At 38.0% G+C, this 24771-nt stretch overlaps 1 protein-coding gene across 1 annotated transcript in view; it reads left to right on the top strand.

Annotated features, from left to right (window-relative positions):
* LOC146133504 (phospholipid-transporting ATPase ABCA3-like) overlaps window positions 1-23718 on the top strand; it is a 37044-nt gene extending 13326 nt beyond the window's left edge. The window contains exons 15-37 of the mRNA XM_083397400.1: window positions 1090-1219; window positions 3128-3282; window positions 5480-5635; window positions 6352-6532; window positions 7371-7453; window positions 8063-8259; window positions 9254-9396; window positions 10363-10469; window positions 10887-10983; window positions 11554-11658; window positions 13498-13626; window positions 14592-14778; window positions 15165-15369; window positions 16215-16428; window positions 17656-17808; window positions 18022-18215; window positions 18336-18467; window positions 19102-19302; window positions 19877-20064; window positions 20719-20889; window positions 22046-22230; window positions 22555-22643; window positions 22828-23718. Of these exons, the coding sequence (XP_083253526.1) occupies window positions 1090-1219; window positions 3128-3282; window positions 5480-5635; window positions 6352-6532; window positions 7371-7453; window positions 8063-8259; window positions 9254-9396; window positions 10363-10469; window positions 10887-10983; window positions 11554-11658; window positions 13498-13626; window positions 14592-14778; window positions 15165-15369; window positions 16215-16428; window positions 17656-17808; window positions 18022-18215; window positions 18336-18467; window positions 19102-19302; window positions 19877-20064; window positions 20719-20889; window positions 22046-22230; window positions 22555-22643; window positions 22828-22968 (3543 nt within the window). The 3' untranslated portion in view covers window positions 22969-23718. The remainder of the gene's footprint in view (window positions 1-1089; window positions 1220-3127; window positions 3283-5479; window positions 5636-6351; window positions 6533-7370; window positions 7454-8062; window positions 8260-9253; window positions 9397-10362; window positions 10470-10886; window positions 10984-11553; window positions 11659-13497; window positions 13627-14591; window positions 14779-15164; window positions 15370-16214; window positions 16429-17655; window positions 17809-18021; window positions 18216-18335; window positions 18468-19101; window positions 19303-19876; window positions 20065-20718; window positions 20890-22045; window positions 22231-22554; window positions 22644-22827) is intronic.
* Window positions 23719-24771: the final 1053 nt, after the last annotated feature.

Below are 24771 nucleotides of genomic sequence, written 5' to 3'. Positions count from 1 at the left end.
GTAAAACTAGGTTATTTATTTTAATTTGAGCACGTAAAACATTTTGCTTGCCATATATTGCGTTTTTGGTAGTTTTTAGTTAGGGTATTGCTGATAAATAATCGGACGAGTTCCGATTTTAATAGCTTAACGTGTAATTTGTATAAAAAGAACTTGACTTGAAATTTAATTGCTCTAATTATGACTTGACTGGGACTTCAAAAATCAAACCGCTTTCCCAGGGTCTCGTATTTATTTTACCAACAACGAGTACAGTGCCAACAGTCCTAACCTAAGAGCAATAACAAGGCAAAATCGGATGCCCGCCAAGGCTAAATAAAAATGTATTAAAGGATAGCCTATTATTCAGGAGAAAATATGTCCGCCTGGGAGGGAGAAGTACGTCATTAGTCTGGCGGAAATCTTTGGGGAGGCATTCGAAACCAGCAGGTGTCTTTAATAGTATTTTCGTGCAAAGTCAGGTTCCGTAAAAGATCTGCCATTAGATAAGATTCGAATTAATCGGTAGTAACTAGAAAGCAATCTTTATAAGAAAAATTGTATTGTCGCTATCAGAGGCCACCGTGCGAGACGCAAGGACAGACCTGGCGAAGCTGCCATCTAACAGGCACCAACTGTTTTCAATACAGGAAAAAATGTATTCTTTACTTATTGCTCATACACAAACAGAGGAATCAAGAAGCTTACTGGTAAAAAAATCTTCAAAAATCTAAAATATCTCTATACACCCTTAAGCATTAAGAACACTATAAGACAATCTTGTTTATTCGCCATCCTGCAAAATGCTTCATATTTGTAAAAAATTGTATAGTATGGCATGAATCAGTAAATCAACTGGACTAGAAGACTTGAATGTCTTTATTCGAATGAAAAATTTATAGTTCATTCGAATAAAGACATTCAAGTCTTCTAGTCCAGTTGAAACGGTTAACATTCCTAATGTTGCTATTTTTGCAAATCATTTGCCAAATCTACCATTCCAAAGACACCCCCTTAAAAATAGCCTCCTAGGTTGTGTAACCCTAAATGTTCGCTATGCCTTTAACCACGCGGCCAAGTATAACGCGTCTGTCTGTTTACGCGACGCAGGTTTTCAAGACCAACGGCAAAGAGAAAGTGGCTGTGGACCGCCTAAACTTTAACATGTACGAGGGACAGATCAACGTTCTGTTGGGCCACAACGGCGCCGGCAAGACCACAACCATGTCGATGCTGACCGGTAAGCTATATAGACCGATAAATTTTACGATGATGTCCTCGCAGTGCTGCCTTTTGAAGGGTGAAAATTTTTGGCGTGTTTTACGAAGTTTTAAATCATTTTACTGAAGTCCGAATGAAGTCATTTGTAAAATAACTTAAGTCCGAGTCAAGTCTTTTTGAATAAATAGCAAGTCAAGTCTTTGTCATAAAAGTCACACGTTCCTGACTGATTTATGCTTAAGCAATACCTTAACTTAAAACAACAAAAAGGCAATGTAGAGCCAGCAAATTGCTTTATGTGCAAAAAGGCATGCTTCATCGTCACGACACACAGCGGCTTTGAAAAGCCTTTAAAGCTCTCCGTGCCAATAAAATATAATTCGCTTCGAAATGTCTCTGTTTACAGGTTATTTTGCGTCTTGACACTAATTGAAAACCACTGGTCCAACCGCAGTAGACTAAATTAACGGAAGTGTGATGCATAATAGAAGTCAAAAATGCCAGAGCTCTATTCAAAACAGCATCACATGCTATAATGGTGAACTCAAGCACATACAACAATGGCTGTGTATAAAAAATAGATGCTTAGCGCGTAATTTAAAGGCCTCTTCTTTACAAGGATGCTGCGCATTACTCAAAACACGATTCCTGTATTCTTTGTTCCGCTGTGCTATTTGCATATGTAACAAACATTTCTTGTAACGCGCGTAGCACTGGCAATGGATCGATAGGTCACCGGGCGCCAATTGAGTTATGACGTGTTTACGTTGCGTCAATATTCCCCACCGCATATGGGGTGATGTCTGGAGACGCATGCGTTACAAGGTTCCAATGTCCGTTTGCCTCAACGCACAGGGCGCCATACCACTGCCTCACAACAATGTTCAAATTTTCGGACACCAGGTGGTAGGCTACTATAAAAAGACTAATTGTATTGAATCCTCGACAAACTTTCGTACGTCCGTGCTTCATCAGTAGAAAATAGTTAGTTTTCACTTTGACCTTATGAAAACTTACCCAATTTATAATTAGACAAATACGGTCACTTTTTGCCATCTTTTGTGGCATGTTTTGGTTCGGTTCGTTCAAAAATAGCACAGTATCAATTAACTAGGTAAAACAAAAACTTAGCGCTTTATATATATATGTTAACACAAATGCTTTGTAGATACACACGTAAACCGTTTAATGTTAATTACAACGATACCAACCCACATAGTCACCAAACAAAGATTAATGTATAGTATAAATTAAACAAGCTCCAAAATACTAAGCATAGCATTTGTATACGATTTTACGCGTCGGAATAAATCCTAAATAACAATAATCTTACACACGCAATAAGGTATTGCATTGTTGCACTAACAGCACTAATTATTTATTCCAATTTAAAAAATGAGCTTAATGTCTCTGAGTCACAGGAGCCAGAGCACAGATACGAAAGGTCCACAGGTTGCCGACTAATCTTATAGAAAAACTTTTGCCAACTTACCGACTTTAGTATCAATATCACTTAAATCGTACTTTAAGCGATAGAGTTAATCAACTGCACCAGTGGTTCACAATCGGGGTGTCGCGGCGCCCTGGTGTGCCATTTCTAATGCTCAATTTTCTAATACTCAAGGGTAATGCATTTATAAATGCCCATTAGGTATTTAAGAATTTTAAAGAATCTGATTTTTTGCTCCATTGGTAAGCTTTTTGATAAACCAATTTGTGTACGATTAGAGACCATGAAATCAAATTACATTTTCCTACATGTTTTAAGTTGATTGTATTGTATCAGTTCCATTATTTCAGTAAAATACTCAAAAAATTCCGGTCGGGGCGCCAAAAATCTATTTATTATTTTTGAGGGGTGCCGTTGGCCATAAAAGGTTGAGAATCACTGGAGTACACCTTTGCAGTAAAAAATCCACCTTTACAGGTTTTTTCCCACCCACCTCCGGAGAGGCCTCGGTGCTCGGTCATAGCATCACAAAGGACCTGCGCGGCGTCCGCCAGTCGCTTGGATATTGCCCGCAGCACAACATTCTCTTCGACAAACTCACAGTCGAAGAGCACCTTTACTTTTTCGCGCGGGTATGTAAAAAAACATACAATAGTTTTGTAGCGTTTTACATGCAATCTTAACAATGAGGTATTTTTTTCTGTTTTAACGGCCGTTTAGGCTTGTTTTGTTTTTGGGTATTAGATGCATGACAATAAATCTAAGGAAAACAATAAATACGAAATACGAACTCCAATAGACCTATATTTTCGAAAACTTGACAATTTGGGAGTTTTGTTTGCAAAAATGGACCAATAACAAAAGAGTAAACTACAACCTTCGTTGTTATTATTTATTTATTAAAGACCGAAGTAAGAGAAATTAAAACTATGTAAAATACCTATAAATGCGCATTTCAAAGTGAGCATCTGCCGGCGAAATTTACCCGACTACCTTACAATTATCTTCCGCCTAAAATGCCGGGTTATAACTGCCGTACGAATGAAGGCCATTCATCGCTTACGAGTGATTTAAAGACGTTTTTTATTGCGTGTTTTTATGTATAACGCAACAAAACTAATCACAAGTGCACCTTTGGCTATATTTTGGCAATTATCGTTTTAAGCGTTGTTTTTTTAATTTTGTTACATTTTTGCAAGGCTATTGAAGGGTTCATGTAGTAACAAAACACAAAATTAAAAATACTTAAGTCGAAGACGGCGTAACTTTCTCGGACCCTCTCCCATATCTATCGACTACGACGCAAATTTAACTAGATTTCAAACGTCAGTCTTCGCCGAGCCCATAAATCATTTATGCCGAGAATGTGTTCGATTTATTACGTAGTTATATGGTACGCCTATACACGCTTAAAACCATGCCACGAAGAAATTGCATTTAGCATATAGCTAAAATTTTGCAGATTTTTCTTATTTCTAATACTTTATGAAAAAAAGTATATGTTTAATAATAAATTTCGAAGCCAAAAAGGTCGAGTAGATCGACAGCATTTTGATTAAGACGTTTCGATACGAACTTGTATCATCTTCAGTTAGTGTGATTAGTATGTTAGTGTGTCTTAATAAAGATGGTGTCGATCTACTCGACCTTTTTGGCTTTGAAATTTATTATTAAGCTACATTACAGATCCGTGCATAGTGTACCCAAGTGTATGCTTAATTATTCAACTTTGAGTAAAAATCTAAATATATCAAAGTTCAACGGAGGTTGTGCTCTATTGTGGTGTTAGCGATTCGAGTAGAAAACAAATGACGAAAAACAAAAAAATGGAAAAATATAAAAAAGAGAAAAATGTCATAAGTCGCAGCAACTTAATTGTTTTTTTTCGTGGCTTTTTATGTCGAAAAGCTTAACAAGTTCTTTACACGCTAAGTCTGTTACTTTTGCCAGCAAGGCGAATCAAACAACTTCGGGATTGCTTGTGAAAAAGGTGGCTCTATAAAAAGTAACGGGTTTGCATAGAAAATAAAAATTAAAAAATTACGAAACAAGTCGTAAAGCTTCTCCTACATTTCCCCCCAAAACAAGTATGCTTTATATTCCGTTTAAATTTCTGTCCTTCCAAACCGGTACGAAAATAAACGAAATCGGTTTGCTTACGTAAGTGTGACGCATGTGCGTTTTTTTTTTTTAAATATTACTCAACTTTGCTCTTGAGTTTTAACCGGACTTCCCCTGTGATTCCAAGATTCAACTTTCTTTAGATTGCTTGCGAAAAACTGTTGGCTTTATATAATGTAACGGGTTTGGACAGAAATTGAAAAAAAAATGCGGAAAATGTCTTAAAACTTCTTGTACTATTTTCCCCCCGAAACAAGAATATTGTATATTCCGTTTAAATTTCCGGTCATCCGGAAAATAAATAATCGAAATCGGTTTGCTTACGTAAATGCGACACAGGTGCGCTTTTCATGAAAAAAATATTATTCAACTTTGCACTTGAGTTTTTACCGGACTTCCCCTGTAATTCAAAGATTTAAATTTCTTTCGAACATGTGACAATGACATATATATCAACACGCAGTCACACACAAGATAAATATCTACATAAGTAAAAGTTCAACTTAGGTTGGGCTGTAATGCGGTGCTGGAGATTCTTACGTAAGTGTGAATTACTTTTTTTCCCTGAAACAAGAAAATTGTATATTCCGTTCCATATTTCCGGCCTTCCGACGAAACCAAATCGGTTTACTTACGTAAGTGTGACGCAGGTGCTTATACGTCATTCTTACGTAAGTGTGACCCAGGTGCCTTTTTATCCTCCCGCAGCTGAAGGGCTACAACAAAAAGGAGGCGCAGAACTGCGGCGCCGATATGACGTCAACTCTAAAGCTGGACGACAAGCGTCACGTTCAGTCGCACAAGCTCTCTGGAGGAATGAAGAGAAAACTATCTGTAGGGATCGCCCTGGTCGCCTACCCTAAGGTACGTGCTATTATAACATACCAGCTGAGGAATTGCCTTTCTGATTTACAAACACTTGTTTTGTATTCAGCTTGACTAGTCTTAAAAACGATCACACGCTGTTGGAGACCTGAATAGTTGAGGTTTTTCTTGGCACGGAAAAGTGACCGGTTTCGACCAATCGTCTTTATTTAATCACTCAACAGCTAAAAATGGATTAGAGCAAGTCAATTCCAAGTCAAACCGTTGTCATAAAATAAAATTGTTAAACCCGTTCGATTGTAAGCATTAATTGAACTAAGAATATAACTGAAACGCAACATATAGCAAACAAATTGTTTTATGTACGAAAATTAATATAAATAACTCAATTTTATCAAAAATTCACTGACGAAAACATTTTATTTTAAAACAAGTCATTTGTTTAAAAGACTTAAATCAAGTCAAGTCATTTTGCTCAAAAGACTCAAGTAAAATCAATCTTTGTAAATGGCCGTATTTGTCTGATTCTAATTAGAGGAATCGGGTGACACTGTATAAAGACAAATTGTATTGAAGCAGTGCTGATGAAGCGCGTTTGTACGAAAGATTGTAAAGAATTCAATAAAATTTGTCTTTATACATGGTCACCTGGTTCTTCTTAAGTAAAATCAAGTCACTTGAATACAGTGACTTAAGTGCACTCAAGTCTAGTAACTGGTCATTGACTTATGGTAAGTTGCAAAACTGCTTTTTAGTATGTGATCCTGGACGAGCCGACCTCGGGGATGGACCCGGCCGCTCGACGAGCGATCTGGGAGGTTGTGCAGGAGTACAGGAGCAAGTGCTCCATGCTCCTCTCCACGCACTTCATGGATGAGGCCGACCTCCTCGGAGATCGGATCGCCATCATGGCCGACGGCAAGCTCAGATGCGCAGGTACATCTCTAGTCCCCATTCTGTACACCTTACGTCCTTATTTTTAGGGATTCAACTAATAAAAGCTCACTGCACGTGCTTTAAATTTGTGTGTGGTGACCCAAAATTGGTTCGCCGACTACAGTTGTTCACGCGGTAAGATTAATGAGATTGGTCTTGAGCAAGATTTCTTTAAAAAGTAACACGAAGTCGCAGAAGCAAGACGAAGACATGACTTATATGAGCTAAATTTGCGTTTATTAATGCCGATTTATTATGCTTTATGTTCACTTGTGAAAAAATTAGTAAAGATGGTGGTTTTGCTAAAGCTTTGCTATTATCCTTATGCAAAGAAAAACCAAGGTTGCAAAACACTGGTATAAATGATGGGATTTTTCAGTACAGATTGCATTTATTGAAATTGATAGCTGTTCCAAGTAAGGTATCATATGTACAAGTTAGGGGATTTTTCCAAGGTAAATTTATTCCCAGGGACTGGTATTTCAAAGATCATGTTTAGTAATTGCAAACATAAACAAAGAAAGCAGTTTGTGAACGATAAAGCCTGCGGTGCGTCAAAACTTATTTGCTATTTGCAAGCCGACTTGCAATGTACGATAAACCTTATTTTGTCGCTTCGATTCAAACAAATGTAGAATTAAACAGAGTTCCTATTAAAATTGGCTTTTGCTTGGCGTTTGTAGTAATTAGCCATAGAATGTTAAAAAATCGTTTTAGTTTGTGGTGATGGGATTTTTTCCTTGTGCAAAAACATTAAGTTGCAATATTGAGATGCTATTCGGGTAACAGTTGATTTGAATTTACTTGTATTTCTTTATTAGACGTCATGTTTTCGCAGGTTCTTCCGTGTTTCTTAAGAGCAAGTTCGGCGTCGGCTATCACGTGATCCTCACCAAATCACAGGATTGTGACGTCACAAAGGTAAGTTCCATCTCGAAAAAAAATCTTCCCTCGACATTGCGACCTGCACGTGGAACACACACACACACATATACCGTGTTTCGCGTTTGTTACCTATACTGGTGTTAGCCACAAGTTTATTGATGGTCATTTTGGCTTATGTGACTTACGGGATGACACTATCACAGTAGTTTGTTGAAACTTTTTGCATTACTAGAGGTTTAAACTATATTAGCCTTATGTTTTTAGAGCTCAACATCCTATAACAATCTTTGTAAATGGCCATTTTTGACTGACTCTAAATAGGGTAATCAGGTGGCACTATATAAAGACACATTGTATTAAAATCTTGACAAGATTTTACACAAGCGTGCTTCATCAGATCAAAGTAGATTTTTTTTTCTATTTTTATTACTTTTACCTAACGAAGAACGGTGGTGCGAAAGCTGGTCAAGATTTCAATCCAATATATCTTTATATAGTACCTAAATACCCCATCCTATATTAGAAATGTATATTATTCTTTTAAACGGCTAATGATCGTCCTGCATTTTTCACATAGTTCCATCAGTTTAAAAATAAGCATTACTCGAACTCGTTGGCTCTCAATGCTTCCTCCTTGCCTCACAGCTCAAGGAGTTCTTCCGCTCCTTTGTTCCGGAGGCTTACCTGGAGCGGACCGCCGGCTCCGAGGTTTCCTTCCTCTTGCCCTTCCACTGTTCCTCTCTCTTCCCCAAACTCTTCTCGGCTCTGGAGGACCGATCCAACCGGCTCGGAGTCGAGAACTTCGGCGCATCAGTCACCACTATGGAGGAGGTCTTCTTAAGGTGACCAGAGCAAAAAACAGCTTGTAATATGTAACATATATGTTGAAAACGAATAAAGAGTTATACGAAACGTTCAAAATGATACCTACTTCTGCATGAGCTTTGATATTTTTATTACGTCTTACTACAACCTCCAACCATTATGCTCCAAAGCTTTTAATATATTTGAAAATGATTTCAAAAAAGATTTCGGTAAAACGCCATAATGCATTTTCACCACCATTGAAGAGGTCTTCTTAAGGTGACCAGACCAAACAAGCATATTTACAAATGATAGCCGATTCAAAAAGTATTTCGCCCGATTTCAAAAAAAGTATTTCGGTAAAACGCGATAATACATTTGGCGTTTTTGCCCATCAGCGCATTTTAGCGCTCTTTTTTATCAGGAGCAACACATATTGTAAGGTAACATCTGCAAATGATTTCAAAGGATATTTCGGTAAAACGGCAAATTAAGTATTTTTATCAGCGCATTTCAGCGTTTTTCAGCGCTAGTTTATAGCAGCAACACATATTGTATGGTACTCTCGTGATACTATGCAACAGATGTAGTTGACAGAATAAAGGGTTACTACCCTGAAATGTAGCTGTCGCATCCTGATTCGAACTGCAATTTTGTTCATAAGTCGTAGCAGTACAAGCGAGCGTAATTCGGTTAAGCATGATTTGTTAAGAAACGGATGAAAAAACAGCTTAATCAGTTTTTTTTAAAACTGGGAATGGGAGGTGTTGTATGCGTTTTTAAAGCAAAAACGTCGAATAAATATTAAAAAACAGGAAAATGTCGAAAACACATTTAGCAAGCTTTATTTCGAAGCCTTATACTACCGCAAAATTTAATTTAATTGCTACCGTTTAGCACTTTCCTTTCGTGTAAGTGTAAAGTATGGTTAAAAGTTAAAAAAAAATGTGAAAACGTTTGGCACAAATCATAATCAAACAAAAAAAGTACGAATCCCTATTAATTACGCGAGTGGGTATTCCCCTTTTGCAGGGTCACTGAGGACGCCGACAGCGCCCTGGATTCAGTCAACCGTAAGATGTCCTCGTCAAGGTCACGGGAGATGTTCGACCCAAAAGGTGAAGGTCACGCCACGCCGGAGGACGACATCTCGTCTCCCCTCCAACCCCAACCAAGTAGGAAATAACTTTCACACAATTTCAACGATTTTAAACTGGTTTTAAAATACTTTATTCTACCTAAGACTAGAATTACCGCGTTGTGGACATACCTAGGATTACCGCGAACGGAAAAATGGCCGTTTGTCCAATAAATAAAATACAGAAATCGATTTAATATTCATATACAACGAAAAAATAGATTTCTTAAAACTATTTAGTAAAAAGTATAAAAAATCTGCTCAGAACCAACCAGCCACTATTCTGGGTCGGCGATAGGGTCAGGCATTTTCGAAATACCTTTCAAGTAAAAATACTCGCTTTGAAATCCCAGTTATTTAAATATTCGATCATACTTCCTGTCCAATAACAAGCCACTAGTTGTAAGTACATCAAAAGCCATCGCAGACTCACCGAATCTGTCAATCAATGATGCAAGCAAGGCAGGCTAGAAAAATAACTAGCGTGCAGTGAGGTTCGAACTTATGGCCTTAGGTCATACCGGAACTCTACCAACTGAGCTACACAGGCACAGAGAGAAGCGAGTCGAAAAACAACGATACGCCAATGCTTGCTACATTTTGTCAGTGCAATAAACTTCACATAAGGGGATCTATAGTACCATATTATCATTCAATGAAAGATACTCATTACACACATATGTGCTCAACAACGTTGATCTAGCCCTTATGAAGCTGCCTTTTGACCAACTATTACGGCATGTGTATCATTAGTAGACCGATTCACACACGTAGATGTATCTTACCTCTAACTAGTTGTAATTGCGAAAAATCTTTTTTGTGCATCCTCAAAAATGCCTTGGAAGTTGTGGGGTTACTTTTTTTCAGAGGCCTCGATAGGCCTCAATAAAGGGTGATTCAAAGTCTCGGTTAACAAATACCCATTGCCAATAAAAACATATTTTACGTCCTTGTGGTTGTCGTTTATTTCTTCTTCGAGATATTACCCGATATTTTTTCTCAGCACACCTTCACTCGTCCCTGGCCTACAACTCGGGCGCCACACTGTGGTTCCAGCAGTTCTACGGCCTGTTCGTGAAAAGATTCCTACACTCGAAAAGAAACTTCAAGGTGTGTTACTTTTTGTACTGTAGTTTTTTAAGTTGTGTATAAGTTTTAACGCCAAATAAAATCCGTTCTTAATTTGTTTATAAAATGGTGTAAATTTGTTTTTGTGCCGAAAGGTTTTGTAACAAGCTTTTACTTGTTTGTGGTTCCGCTAGGATTGTATAATCTCAAACGTTTTTTTAATGTAGCTTAACAATGCTTCCCCTTAACGTCTTTAAGAAAGATCGTAGCAGATTTTTATATTGATTGAAAATATAAACAGGGGCTATCGAAAATCGGTTCAGCTAATGAAAATTAAATGGTAGTCATGAAAACATCAATATCACGGTTCACGTAAGGACAAGGCCTACGCTTTGAATCCAAGTAACAGAAACGCGTTTTCGATGGATAAGCTTGTATTAATTTTAACTTGTTTCGCAGGTGGCCATTGCTCAACTCCTGGTTCCCGTTGCCTTTGCAATTATCGCAATTATCAACGCCAAGTTTCCGCCTTTCCAGCAACAGAACATTGCTTTGGGTCGGTTAAGTCGTACATGTTTAAAATTAATTGCAAAGCTAAATCTTTTTCTCATATAAAGTTAGGAAGAATGTTTACTGCTTGCCATTTTAAAAATGCTGTAATTAAACGTGGTTGCAATCTTTTTGGCTGGCTCTTTAAACATTATTATAAAGCCCAAATTTCTACTAATACTAATACATTGCTTTCCTTCAGTTTATTTAATTTTCAGTTAGTATTGTTTGCATGCCAAAGAATACATGTGAAAATTGAGCAAGGCATATTCCAATTGAATATATACCATTAATCTGTTCATCTCTTCTTCAAAATCAATTTACAAGAGTATTTTGTTTCGATTGTTCAAGCTGTAAACCTGATTATAAAGAGTATTTAGTGTTTACCATGTTTATAAACATGCTTTAAAATGTAAAGCATACAAATCCCTTACTTTATTGATTCTACTTTTATTTGGAATTGTTTATTGTTAAAATTGCGATTTTATCTAGTTTATGTCTGCAGCAAGATTTGCTGTGTGCTACTGTTGGTGTATCCATCATTTTTATTGTTTAACTCGTTGTTGTACTTTTTTAGACTTGACTCTGGACGCTTACGGTCCCAACGACGTGTACTACTTCCGAACACCTGGCTCCAATTTCACGGAAGCTTTTAGTGAAAGCTACCGGCGGCAATTTCAAGGTAAGAATCACCTTAACTGAAACAAGCATACAAATCCGACAAGAGTGATTCGTTTTTGACGAAAGGGTTTAACGCCAGCACGAAAAAACAACCTGTATTTCGCTTTACCAATAGCAGGTACAAAGGCACTTTTGGCAAATTTTTACGTTTGGTCACCTTTGCTAAAAACAAGCTTGCAAATCCGACAAAAGTGATTTTTTTTACTGAAAGGTTTAACGCCAGCACGACAAAAACAACCTTTGTTTCGCTTTACCGATAGCAGGTACAAAGGCACTTTTGGCAAATTTTTACGTTTGGTCACCTTTGCTAAAACAAGCTTGCAAATCCGACAAAAGTGATTTTTTTTACTGAAAGGTTTAACGCCAGCACGACAAAAACAACCTTTGTTTCGCTTTACCGATAGCAGGTACAAAGGCACTTTTGGCAAATTTTTACGTTTGGTCACCTTTGCTAAAACAAGCTTGCAAATCCGACAAAAGTGATTTTTTTTACTGAAAGGTTTAACGCCAGCACGACAAAAATAACCTTTATTTCGCTTTACCGATAGCAGGTACAAAGGCACTTTTGGCAAATTTTTACGTTTGGTCACCTTTGCTAAAACAAGCTTGCAAATCCGACAAAAGTGATTTTTTTTACTGAAAGGTTTAACGCCAGCACGACAAAAATAACCTTTATTTCGCTTTACCGATAGCACATTTAAAGGCACTTTCGTCGACTCTTTACGTTTGCCAAAGCATCAGCTTTTTGTCCTCATTTTTTTGGAAAAATGCGCGACGCCCACGTCATACTTTCACCGACTTTACCACAGTTTTGTATTTCAAAAAAAAAAAATTCAAAAAAAAAGCACTCGTTGGGCATGATAATGTTCACAACTGGCTAAACGTATTTTAGTGACGTTTTAAGATGTTGTCTTTTTTGTTCTCATGGTCAGAAAATATACAAAATCCGAAACGCTTACAAATTCCAACCAGAATCTCTAGTTTAAAATTGACCAATGCGAATAAATTCGCACACCTCTGATACATAGTAACTTGAGTAAGATTCAGAAGCCGACCCGTGAAAAGTTTAGCCACATTCTCTATTCAACCAAGTGTAATACAATTGTTATCGACCTTCATTAGCTGCAAGCCATATTTTGTTTTTTACTGTCGCTGCGCACCACAAAGTTTCAAAAGAAACCAATTCGTCCAATTTCACTTATGTTTACTAAAGCCAAAATAGGAGTTAGAAAATCTTTGTACTTTGATTTAATGTAGCAAAAGTCGAAATCCGTATAAGTAGATCTAATGTGGCAAAAGTCGAATATAACTTGCGGCATAGCTGCGATAATTGACATTAACCTTGAAAAAAATGCTCCCTTAAGTTCTTAGCGTGCCATACCAGCACAGTTTGAGAAACAAAGCTTTTAACTAGAGATCGACCGATATTACTTTTTCGGACCGATATCGATAACATATTTTTTTACGTTTTTGCCAACCGATACCCGATATCAATACCGATTTTTTTATAAACCTCTAATAGAGTCAAAATTTACATTAATTGAAAGGAAATCAAAATAATATTTTAGTTTATCTACCTATATGTATAAAAATATTTTGCAAAATAGCTTTGCATGATGCTAAAAAAATGTTTGCCCAAAAAATTGCCCCCCTAAGCATAGGCAACTTATTTGATTTTAAGTAAAAACTAAATCAATACTTCGTAGTAAAATATCGGCTGAAATATCGGCCAAAATGTACCGATGCCGATTTATCAGGAGAAGCAAAATTTTGGCGACACTATCGGTAAACCGACATATCGGTCTATCTCTACATTTAACTCTTCGACTCTACCACCCAGGTACACTTGAGACGGCCAAGGAAGTTCAAAGCAGCGATTTGGAGGCGTTTCTGTCCAACAAGTATAAAAACGAAGGCGGTGACTTTAACTCGGAAAATCTAGCGTCGGCCACATTTTCCTTCGACGACGGTTTGCGACTTTTTTGACAATTTTGATCTTTCAGTTTTTGTTTCGATGTTTTGTGAAAAGTGTTTTTCTTGCTAATTTAACTTATGTGATGTGTGAACATTTTTGCCTGTCATAGCCTGTAACCCCAAATAGATGTAAGATAATATGGAGACACACAGGGGTGAGGTGTATTTTCGTCTCTTTTTTGTTGCATTATACCAATGGCCTTTGGCACATTGGCTGCATTAGTGTCTTAGTGCAAATCACACCGAAGGTGATTTTACACTTGGTTTATAAACCCTGGCTCCCCGTTTAAAACAAAAAGTTTACCTCTTGCATTATTTATGGAACTTTGTTCTAGCTCTGTACCCAGATTAGGAGAAGCAATGCGGAACCTTAACGACTACCTATATGCTTTAAGAGGATTGGTTGGTGTGCAGTAGCATACCTTGACAAGATGAAACTGAAATGCCGTACACTTCCACCAACCTTAGCAACCATTGCGAAATGTATTAACAAATACAAATTACAAAATATACTCTTCAAATCGTTGTGACCTTCACGGCATATCCAGACTCTATTATTTTATCGCCTTGTTGAACTGAAAAACAAACAAATAACCTCGTTTTTTGGGAGATAGTGGTTGGAGGTTGTAGTAAAACGTATTAAGAATACCAAAGCCCATACAAAAGTAGGTTGCATTTCGAAGGTTTCGAATAATTGATGTTGAAAATGATTAAAGATATATTGGAAGCGTTCAAAATGATACCCATTGACTTTCACCACGTTTTTAGGATTACAGGGTGGAGATTTCCACGCTATGAATCTCATACTATTGGTGTTGGTGGAAAATTCCACGTTTAGGAGTTTTATTTCCACCTTTTTTCACATGATGGTGGAAATTAACCATTTTTTTTTTACAAATTTTCACCCTGAGGTGGATTATTACAACCCTCATATTTTAACAGTGTACCATTTTTGTTCAGTGACCAACAAAAGCCACAGCATCGCTTGGTTCAACGACCAGGCTTACCACACACCCGCAAGTTCCCTGGCCTACCTGGACCAGGCCTACGCGCGCATGGTTGGGGGAATCCCGGGCCTGAACATCACCCTGGTCAACGACCCCCTGCCCCGCAACTCAACCAACAGGGTCGAGGAACAGCTGATTGGGTGAGTTTTAGAGATTAATGTCAAGCGAGCAAAGGGATTAACATATACCTCAGTAAGGGCATATATAGTAATTACTTTTAAGTGTGAGTTGTCGCTTGTAATTCTATTTTTTCGCTTGTAATTCTATGCACCTTGACTAAAGCACTTATCAGTAAAACAAAAAAAAATAGTTATTACCAAATATATTTTTGCTGTGTGCACTACGGATCTGTAATATAGCTTGAAAATGAATTGCAAAGCCAAAAAGTTGAAGTAGTTCGATTTTTTCTTGAATAAGACCTTTCGATACAAACTTGTATCCTCTTTCATCAACAGTTATCCGTTGTATTCGTTCCGCATCTTCTTGAAAGACAAAAAAAAAAAAAAAGGGCCACTCTTTTCTACAGGTCGCTCTCCGGTTTCCTGATCGCGTTCAACGTGGTGCTGGGCTTCTCCTTTCTCGCCGCATCCTTCTGCCTCTTCCTGGTGCGCGAGAGAGTCGACCGCTCCTCGCTCCTCCAGACACTGGCCGGAGTCGATCCCTTCTGCTTCTGGTTCTCCGCCTTCCTCTGGGACTTTATCAACTTCATCACGCCCTGCCTCATCACCATGGTGAGAACGACTGTACCGTCAGTTTTTTTTTACTGTCTTCATATTTTGCTGAAATGACATGACGCTGTTGCAGGTTTGCCAGAAGTCCTTGAGTCTTTTAAAGTCTTTAAATGTCTTTGCTTTAATGTGCATATCTAAGAAGTCTGTGAAAATCCCCTAGGTTTTTTTTTAATTCTTCGAATGTCTTTGAAATAATTTAGGCATTCCAAAGTCTTTGAAAGATCGTTTGTTTTTTCAAAAGGTTTTAAAGAGTCTTTGAATTTATTTTGTGTCAAGCTTAAATGATGTGTTTTGAAAGTGCCGTATGTTTTTTTTTCAATAAAATGTTTTTTTAATTGTGTTGACCATGGCGTTCACGCTTTTTGTTTTGTTTTCGAACGACATTTTACGTCGAGCGATTAAATTTTCGGTCTTTAAAATATACAAATTTTTTTTGAAAAAGTCTTTGAGTATCTTTCATTTTTTTTTCACCAGCACTTGGTTTGGACTCCAGCCATAAGGTCAAAACAAGAACCACATTAACGTCGAAATAAACACAATTCCCTTGAGTTACGGCGTTATTTTGGCCATTTAGGCCTTATTCCGACGAATCGAGGAAGTGTTTTGAAAGATTTAGGTCTTATTAAAACGATTTCGATATTAATCTGTACTGGATATTACTGCGTTGGCCTATTTGGCTTTATTATGTCGTTGGTCTTACTACTATGATACTAAGTAGATTTTTTCTGTTACGTATTGGTGCTTTGTGGGTCTTACTGTGTGTAAACTTTTATTTTACCACTTTCAAACTGACAGACAACAACAAACCGTAATCTAACATTTCCAAAAAAAAAATCATTTTCCAGCTGATGTTTACGCTCCTCTCTGTGACCGAGTTCTCCGATCACTCCGGAATAGTCCTCCTGCTCTTCGCTCTCTACTGCTGGGCGTCGCTCCCCTTCATCTACTGCCTCTCCTTCCTCTTTCAAGTTCCCTCTACAGCTCTGGTGCGCATCACCATCCTGAACATCGTAACCGGACTCGCCTCAATCATCACAATCAACGTCCTTCGGTTGCTCAGTAAGTGTACTAGAATAACACGAACTCACGTCGGTCATACCGAGACCGTCGCTCTACCAATAAAACAGCGGTTGTTCATCTTGTGTTTTGCACACGCCCCTGTTTTATACTTATCCCTGTGCCTTTGCCCCAAAGATCATTCCAAAACCGCGTTTTTGTGAAAATTACTTTTCTATGGGATACTTGATATATGGTTGACAATGCTTCTGCTTTGCCACTAGATTTTTAAGTTTATTTTCTAAGAGAGAAATGTATATCTTTCCGTCTGTACCAGATTTCTGTAACTAAATGTGCCCAAATCGGTCGTCAAAACAGAAAATCACACTTCAAAAATAGCCCAAACAACACAAAACGTCAAAATATGCAGACCGAAAAAAACACGACCTTGAATATCGTGCACCACTTCCTTGAGATATAGTAAACTAATATAATTTGTTTAACAGTCGTGACAAAGGCACAGTACATATGTGTTACTCTTGAGTAACTCAACATACCACTTCATAATGTGGGGCATCAGAGAGCATAAAAGCAACCATAACAGCCAGCGAAAAGCATATAACATTAAATTTTCTATCCAAAATGTACTTTGAGCCTCCCTTCCTAAAAAGTGGGCGTTCACCTCGTCCTTTTTTTATTTGGTTAAAAAAATGTCCGATACTTGACATTTTAATCCGATACCGATATATAAAATAAAATGTATCGCGGTTCGAAGCCAATGACGACATAACTATGCTTAAACAAACAGAATAGTTTAAACTTAAACGTCCAGGGACAATTTTTCTCATGTTATTAGGTCAAAAGTTTCTGTAGTTTTAGGGAATTTAATTATCATCAGTTCTAACCTCTATGTTTGATATATATAACTTTTAAGATAGCAAATGCTGTATTGGGTGACAAATCATGGCGAAAATCCATATATTAATTTATAATCGGATCGGCACCGACGCCATCTCAGTGCCGATACTTCCACTTGGCATCGGCATTGGACAATCTCTGCTGCAGTTTATTGGTTGATAACAGAGCAACCGAATTCAACTTTTTGATTGGCGGTTGTATTTTACACTAACTGCTGGTAATTGAAGAACAATGTATTTATAAACTGACAAAGTAACAGTAACCACCTGACAATGTACTTGACTTCTATGTGAAATGCGCATTAAGTTGGATCACCGCCCGCTGCGATATTATCGTATATTCCTTATTAAAACTTTTCCCTCTCGCAAATAGGCCTAACCGACGCTGCCGACGCGCTGAACTGGGTTTTCCTGCTGATGCCGCAATACTGCTTGGGCCAGGGACTCGCCGATCTCTACGCCAACGACAAGATGGTGAACATCTGCACCGAAAGCACATTTTACGAGATCGTGTGTAAAGCCGAGAGTGAGTATCCTTCTTTTTTTTCGATGTTTTTTGGTGTAGATTTATTTTCAAAATTTTTGGTGCCGAAATTAAGTATTCTTACAACTTTTTTGATCCCTATTTTGTTTGTTTCTTTCAATTAAAAAATGTGGTGTAAGGTTAAACAGCGCACCTGGAGGTTTTTTCATGTTTGTAATTAGCCAAGTAGTGTTTAATCGCAATAATTCGTTCCAGACATCACCTACCAAACCAACTTCCTGGCCTGGGATCAGTATGGAGTCGGGAGGTTCGCCACCTTCATGGGCATCCAGGGAGTCCTCTTCTTTCTCATTCTCTTCCTCGTAGCCTATGACGTCATTCCGATGGCGTGGAATGACGTACGCGCCAAATTCCGACGGCTCTGGCGAAGTTGCCGACGAAATGACTCGGTAAGCGGTGGAACTGTTTTTTTGCTAACTTAACTATGTAAATGCAAAAATATTTTGCGCTTGGTAAGTCACATTAACTTAGTTAAAACCAAGTCACTTAAACAACAACTACTAACGCAGGGCCTAAGTACGCCGGTTTGCGAGCGGTCACGTGAGGACGATGACGTGGCAGCTGAACGTGACAGAATCAACCTTTCGCAGATGCCCGACCTCGTCGCTACAGATCGACTCATCGTGAAAAATCTCACCAAGGTATAAGTCGGCACACAAGTGAACTGAACATGACTCTTGCCCAATTTGATTCAAAACTCTGAAGGGTGACTTAGTTTCCTTTTTTAAATGGAATCGTAAATATTGCCTGCACAATTGCCTTAACCCCTACTTGTGTAAAAGAGGTTTACATTTCAAAACAATAGAATTAAATAAAATGTGACCCAATAATCGGTAATGGAATAATCGCACGATACTTGTTTTTGTCTTAAGTCAATTAACCCTGGCAAAACTAATATCTACTGTTGTCGATCTAATACTCATAACCAAATACTCGCACGAGTTTACCAATTTTAGTCCCAGTAAATTATAATCAAATACTTGCACGAGTTTACCAATTTTAGTCCCAGTAAATTATAATCAAATACTCGCACGAGTTTACCAATTTTACAAGTTTAACAGTTCACTTTTATGTCAATGACATGATTTGAAGTTGACTTGCTTTCATAATAATTTACTGGGACTTGACTTGGGCAAGCGATGACTTGGACTTGACGTGTTATTTTTGCAAAAGACTTGACTTAGACTTAAGTTATTTTTTAAATGACTTGACTGGGACATAAGTCATTTTAAAATAACTTGTTTACAACACTGCTATAACTCGTGACTCGCGCAGGTGTACAGCGCCAATCGGGGCAAGGGCCTGGTGGCGGTGGACAACCTCTGCGTGGGGATTCCCGAGGCCGAGTGCTTCGGTCTGCTGGGCATAAACGGCGCCGGCAAGACGACCACCTTCAAGATGCTGACGGGCGATTACCGGCCCACCAGCGGTACCGCCTTCCTAGACGGCTTCGACATCGGCACCAGCTTACATAAGGTGAGTGTTGTGGGCCCGGCGATTTTGTTCAAGTGTTTTTTTTTTACAGTTATCGGTATAAGGCCTTTTAAAGTTTCGAAAAATTTTCCTATAATAATTTCGTTGATTACTTTGACATTTTTTAGACAAATGACTTTGGCCAAAATGAACTGTTTTCATTAATTTTTTTTTATTAAGTATTCTACTTTTTGCGCATAAAATTAATTTAGTGCTATATTTTTGGTTTTTGATATTTGTTAATAACTAAATCAGGAGGTTATTAAGCAATCCACTCATAGCGGTGTCATATAACTCATCCACTTACAATACATGGTTGGGAAATATTTCAACATTTTATATTACCTGTTTTACAATTTACAGTTTGCTGCCTTATCAGTTTTGAAATTTCGTAATGCGCACGTCGGACTCGGGACTCGAGTAGTTTTACGTGGTCTTACTCGAGTCCCGAGTCCGACTCCAGCAAATAAAACCGACTCTGTCGAGTCCCAAATCCTAAACCGACGCCCTGCTCTAAACACTTGTACTGAAATGCGCAAGGTTCGCATGACAGTATTGACCCCTCGCGCAACCGCAGGTCCAGCAGCGCATGGGCTACTGTCCGCAATTTGACGGCCTTATCGAGCAAATGACCGGCGCCGAGACACTCTGGATGTTCGCTCGCCTGCGGGGCGTCCCCGAGCGGGACATTCCCTCCTGTGTGGCCAACCTGGGCAGAATTCTGCACTTCGAGCAGCATCTGGAGAAGACCTGCGGTACTTATAGGTAAGTGCCTTTTAAGTTTGTTTCCCAGCGTTGAGCCACACGACGTGAACACGGCTGTAAGTGATTGGAAGAATTTTTGCTCTATGCTGTAGTTACGTTCGTATTTTCTCTTCTTCTTGCGCAAATCTAACTGATTTAAGAAGCTTTTCTTCAAATTGAGGAGTATTTGTTTTTGAATTGAGGAACTTTTAGAATCACGTTTGGCTACCGATCCCGGCAAGTTTCTGATACTTCCGTTAAACGTTTCAAAATTCTACAATAGGTCAATTTTGAAAAACTGTTATTTTGAAAAAAAAATAGATTGTTTGGTTGAGAGAAGTTTACGGCCTTCGAGATTTTTCCCACATAAAAATATCGTGTTACACCGTTCCTTATTAGATTATAGTAAAGCCTGATTTTAACTAGATTAATTTATTTTTTGGATCTCCCAAGGTTCATCATATCTCCCAGTCCCAGGTAGACTAAATCTTTTATGTGGAGCTTTACAATTACATGTGGTCCTATTACAAGAACTTTTCCAAATTCAATAAAACTAATAGAAGCTGTAAATAAAGATTCATTGGTAACGTTTATCCAAATCCTGTACGGGCTTTGGTATTTCTCCAACGTTTCACTACAACCTCCAACCATTTGTTTTGCCACTTATTTCTCCAGCGGCGGCAACAAACGCAAGTTGAGTACCGCCATCGCGCTTGTGGGGAATCCCCCCGTGGTGCTGCTGGACGAGCCCAGCACCGGAATGGATCCCGGCGCCAAGAGAATGCTTTGGGACGCGCTGGCTGACGTCAGAGCGATGGGATGCTCCATCGTTATTACGTCACACAGGTAAGGGCATCGGGGCCGACTTGTTTTTATGTTTGTATAATGTATATCTTACAGTTTAGTGTTTTTAACTTGTTTAACGTCGGGTCGTAATAATTTTCTTAGGTTTACCTGACGTGGAGTCAATTGTTACGTCACACGGTGGTCGGGGGGTTGTTTATTTTTATATATTAATAAAAATTATAAGACATGAAAAAGAAGACTTCTGGATTACTAAGATAGACATTAGACAGCCATTATAAAAATCAAAGACAACCTACTTAGTTTCAAGAAACAAATGTTAAACGACAATTTCACATTCATTTGTTGCTAATCGTCCGATACTATGTCAGATAACATGTAAAACATTTGCAAAAACATCTCGTTTTAAATTTGACTATTTTTTTTTAAATAAAACGGCGAAAAAAGCAAACGCAACAAATTACAATAGGAAATTGTAATGCAGCTAACAGCTATTTACTTATAAAACTAATTTTCTGTTTAGTTGCCGTATTTTAACGTATAGTTGTTCTCATTTTTTTCTAAAAAGAAAGGTGAGCCTACGTGAAATGCGCTTTTGCTATCACCTTATTATACGTTTTTGTAATCATCGACCCCTTGCTGTCCCAAAAGATGAAATAAAGTAGTTATCGCTGTTTAAAAAAAGAAAAATAATAATCGCTCGGGAAAAAATTACTGTTTAGTATGCAAAGTTGCAAACACTTTAGTCAACAACGTAGGTATGTTTAAGTAAATCTTAACATGACCTAAAGATGACTTAGCAATGACTTAAGTGATAATATTTGGATTTTTATTCTTTGTTGAAGGGTTTGTTTTGCGAAATGTTGCACATAATCTAGTTAATAGCTAGTTATAATACTTGAACATCAACTTTGAAGGCAATGATTTTTTGCATAGACTGGAGTTGATCCTGAAATGTGTCTTAATTTACTGCAAGCGTCCTGACTTAATTATCATGTAAACTGAATCAACAGATTCGGTGAGACTTGGATGTGCTTCGGTGTACTAATGATACGTGATCCGTAATCGTTCGTCAAAAAGCAGCTTTAGAAGGACTAGATCACAGTTGTCAACACACATATGTGTGTTTGCATGTTTCATGTGAACTGAATTAATTAACACAGAGGGCGCAAAACTAAACAAATTGCTTGATCTTTAGCATGGAGGAATGCGAGGCGCTGTGCACTCGGCTTGGCATCATGGTCAACGGCCAACTGCGATGTCTGGGCGGTCCTCAGCACCTAAAGTCACGCTTCGGGCAGGGATACACAGTCGAAGTCAAGCTCAGCTCGGCCTTGGCCGATTTGACCACCGCCAAAAGCTTCATGGTCGATAGTTTTCCGGGTAAGCTTTGTAGTTTTGTGGTGTTTGTTTGCAAATTGCAGACTCGTGTTTTACTTTCTTTTTTGTGAAAACGAAATAAAATACGAAACTTGTAGCTTAGCGATGGCGAAAAACTCTTTATTTCCTATATTCATACCGCTTTTCGTAGTTTACCGAGAAAAAAATACCTAAACTTTATCATTTAAAACTATTCTGATATTTGTGTGGTTATTTAAAAAAAAGTGTTTGTCCAAAATACCCCTGAAAATACTTCTAATTGTCAAAAAATGTCGACCGGCCTGAATAACCCTGACCGCACATTAAAAAAACTTTCCGCTCGGCTAGGTTGTGATCTTAAAGACGAACACCCTGGACTGCTGACGTACCACATCCCGCAAACCACACCGGGAGGCCAACACCTGAAGCTATCCACGGTAAGAGTTGTAGACATCTAGATTTTTAAGCTGTTTTTACGCCTATTTGATTTGGTTGGTAAGTAGGAGACAAGTTATGTGTAGAAACTCGTTGCCTACACTATCTCAAAAGCCTCTTTGCTGGAAAACATTTAAAGCCAATTGAAGCAGTTTTCGGACCGAAATGTTTCTTGTATATATCCAGGTGTTCGAACGCATGGAATCGAAAAAGCTTGACATGGGCTTGAGCGACTACACAGTGTCGCAAACTACGCTGGAACAAGTCTTCCTCAATCTGGTACGCTGGCAACGCGAGGCCACAGAACATCACGAATCAAACGCCTAAAACGACACCATTATTCCAGTAGCCTACTGCTGTCCAGTGCTGTAACAGATGTAGGGCTAAATGCGGGGCGTGAAACGTTTTGTCGAAAGCAAGTTTGGCAATGTATACAGATTGGCTTTAAGACCTTCAGGTTATTTGCCTCAGGGTGAAACGTTTTTTGACGTCACAGCTTGTGGATTTACCCAGGTTCAATGTTTTTTTAATATACTCAGCGGACTCTAGTAATGTAAAGCAGTACAATTATAATGACATATTGACTAAATAACAGTTATATTATTAGAAAAAAAATAGGGTACATTTTACAGTTTTTCTGTAATCAAATTAGGTCGGTACAACTATAGCATTTAGAATTAAAATAGCATTTGAAGCCTTACGAATTATATTTAAGTAAATTTAAGCATTAATAAATATTATTTGTTTTGTATTTTAATTCCTAGTGTTGTTTTACGACTAATGTGCTGTCTGTATTATTGCGTTACTTCAACCTTATCTTACACGTGTAGGAAAAAATATGTAGGAAATTTTTAGACTCGTGTATTTATTCACAGCTCTTGATTTTACTTTTTGCCTTGTATTTTATTAACGAGATTAGTTATGCGAAGGCACTGTAACAACTGTTTAGAGAACCTTGCTCAAACCGCACATTATGTAATGTACATTTGGTAATATATTATTAAAACAGGATTTCCTGAGGTATTACAACAAAACTCGAAAAAATTAAAAAAAAAAAAAAAAAAAAAACTCTCATAATCTGAGTATCTAATTTCAAAGCCTATAATGCAGTAATTTAATGTGCTCGTTTGAACTTTTTTGCATTTGTTTTCCGTGGAATTGTTAGTTCTAAACGTCAGCCATTATTCTATATTGTTATGGATCACGATATATATTTTGCCCTGCTTTTTGCTGCAAATTTGGTTTGGTTTGCGTGATATATGGATTTCAATTTGTTAACAGAAAAAACAGCACTTTAGTAATTTTAATTGCTGCAGTTACCTAAAAAGAACTGTTTTATTTTTATTCTTGTTTGATATTTATTAGAAAAATCGTGCAATATATTGCTTTTTACTGTGGATGTGGCGAGCCAGCATTTGCTAATTGTAGCTATCTGGCGATAATAGAAACCAGCAAGAGAGTGTCGCCCGATTTTTTTACTTTTTCGCGTTTCTACGTGTAACGTTATTTGTGCATATCACATCAGCCTCAGTTCCGGATACGCTTGATTGCAATGCGATGTAAATAAAAGCTTAGTAATCAACAACTTGATCTTCTGATTTGTGTTCGTTTTACCAGCGCTTAACTCGGGCATATTTGGGCCACTTCAGGTTCTAAAGCGAGAAATCTTCACTGCTTTCAATGCACTATATCACGGTGGTCCAAGGCTGACAGCATTGCGGGCCAAAATATTTCTTGCATATTATCTGCGGGCCACATAAAGTGCTACATGCGTGCCATCGGCAATGATTTTCGTTTGGGCGGGGCATGAAATGTTAAAGACGACGCCACAAACAAAGCACCGTCAAAAAGTAACGTCGAGAGAATATTAAGCTCCATAAACTTGCTGCTCTCGTCGAAATTGTGCGCAAATGAAATCGAGTGATAATGATACTGGCGAATAGTCAACTGCTTTAATTAATGGTGTAACTGGGAAAATGTAATCAAATAATCATACCCAAACAATTAGAACATTCTTGCTGTTCGTTGGTCACGTATATTTCTTTGATTAAACTTATAAAGCTACGCATCACAATAATTCAACAGTGCTCGCGGGTTACGACAAATGATGTCGCCTAGGTTTGGACCACC

This window comes from Ascidiella aspersa, chromosome 9 (assembly GCF_963924565.1).
Source record: "Ascidiella aspersa chromosome 9, kaAscAspe10.2, whole genome shotgun sequence".
Taxonomy (NCBI): domain Eukaryota; kingdom Metazoa; phylum Chordata; class Ascidiacea; order Phlebobranchia; family Ascidiidae; genus Ascidiella; species Ascidiella aspersa.
The sequence above is the reverse complement of the archived record's forward strand: the minus strand, read 5'-3'. Positions and strand labels throughout refer to the sequence as shown.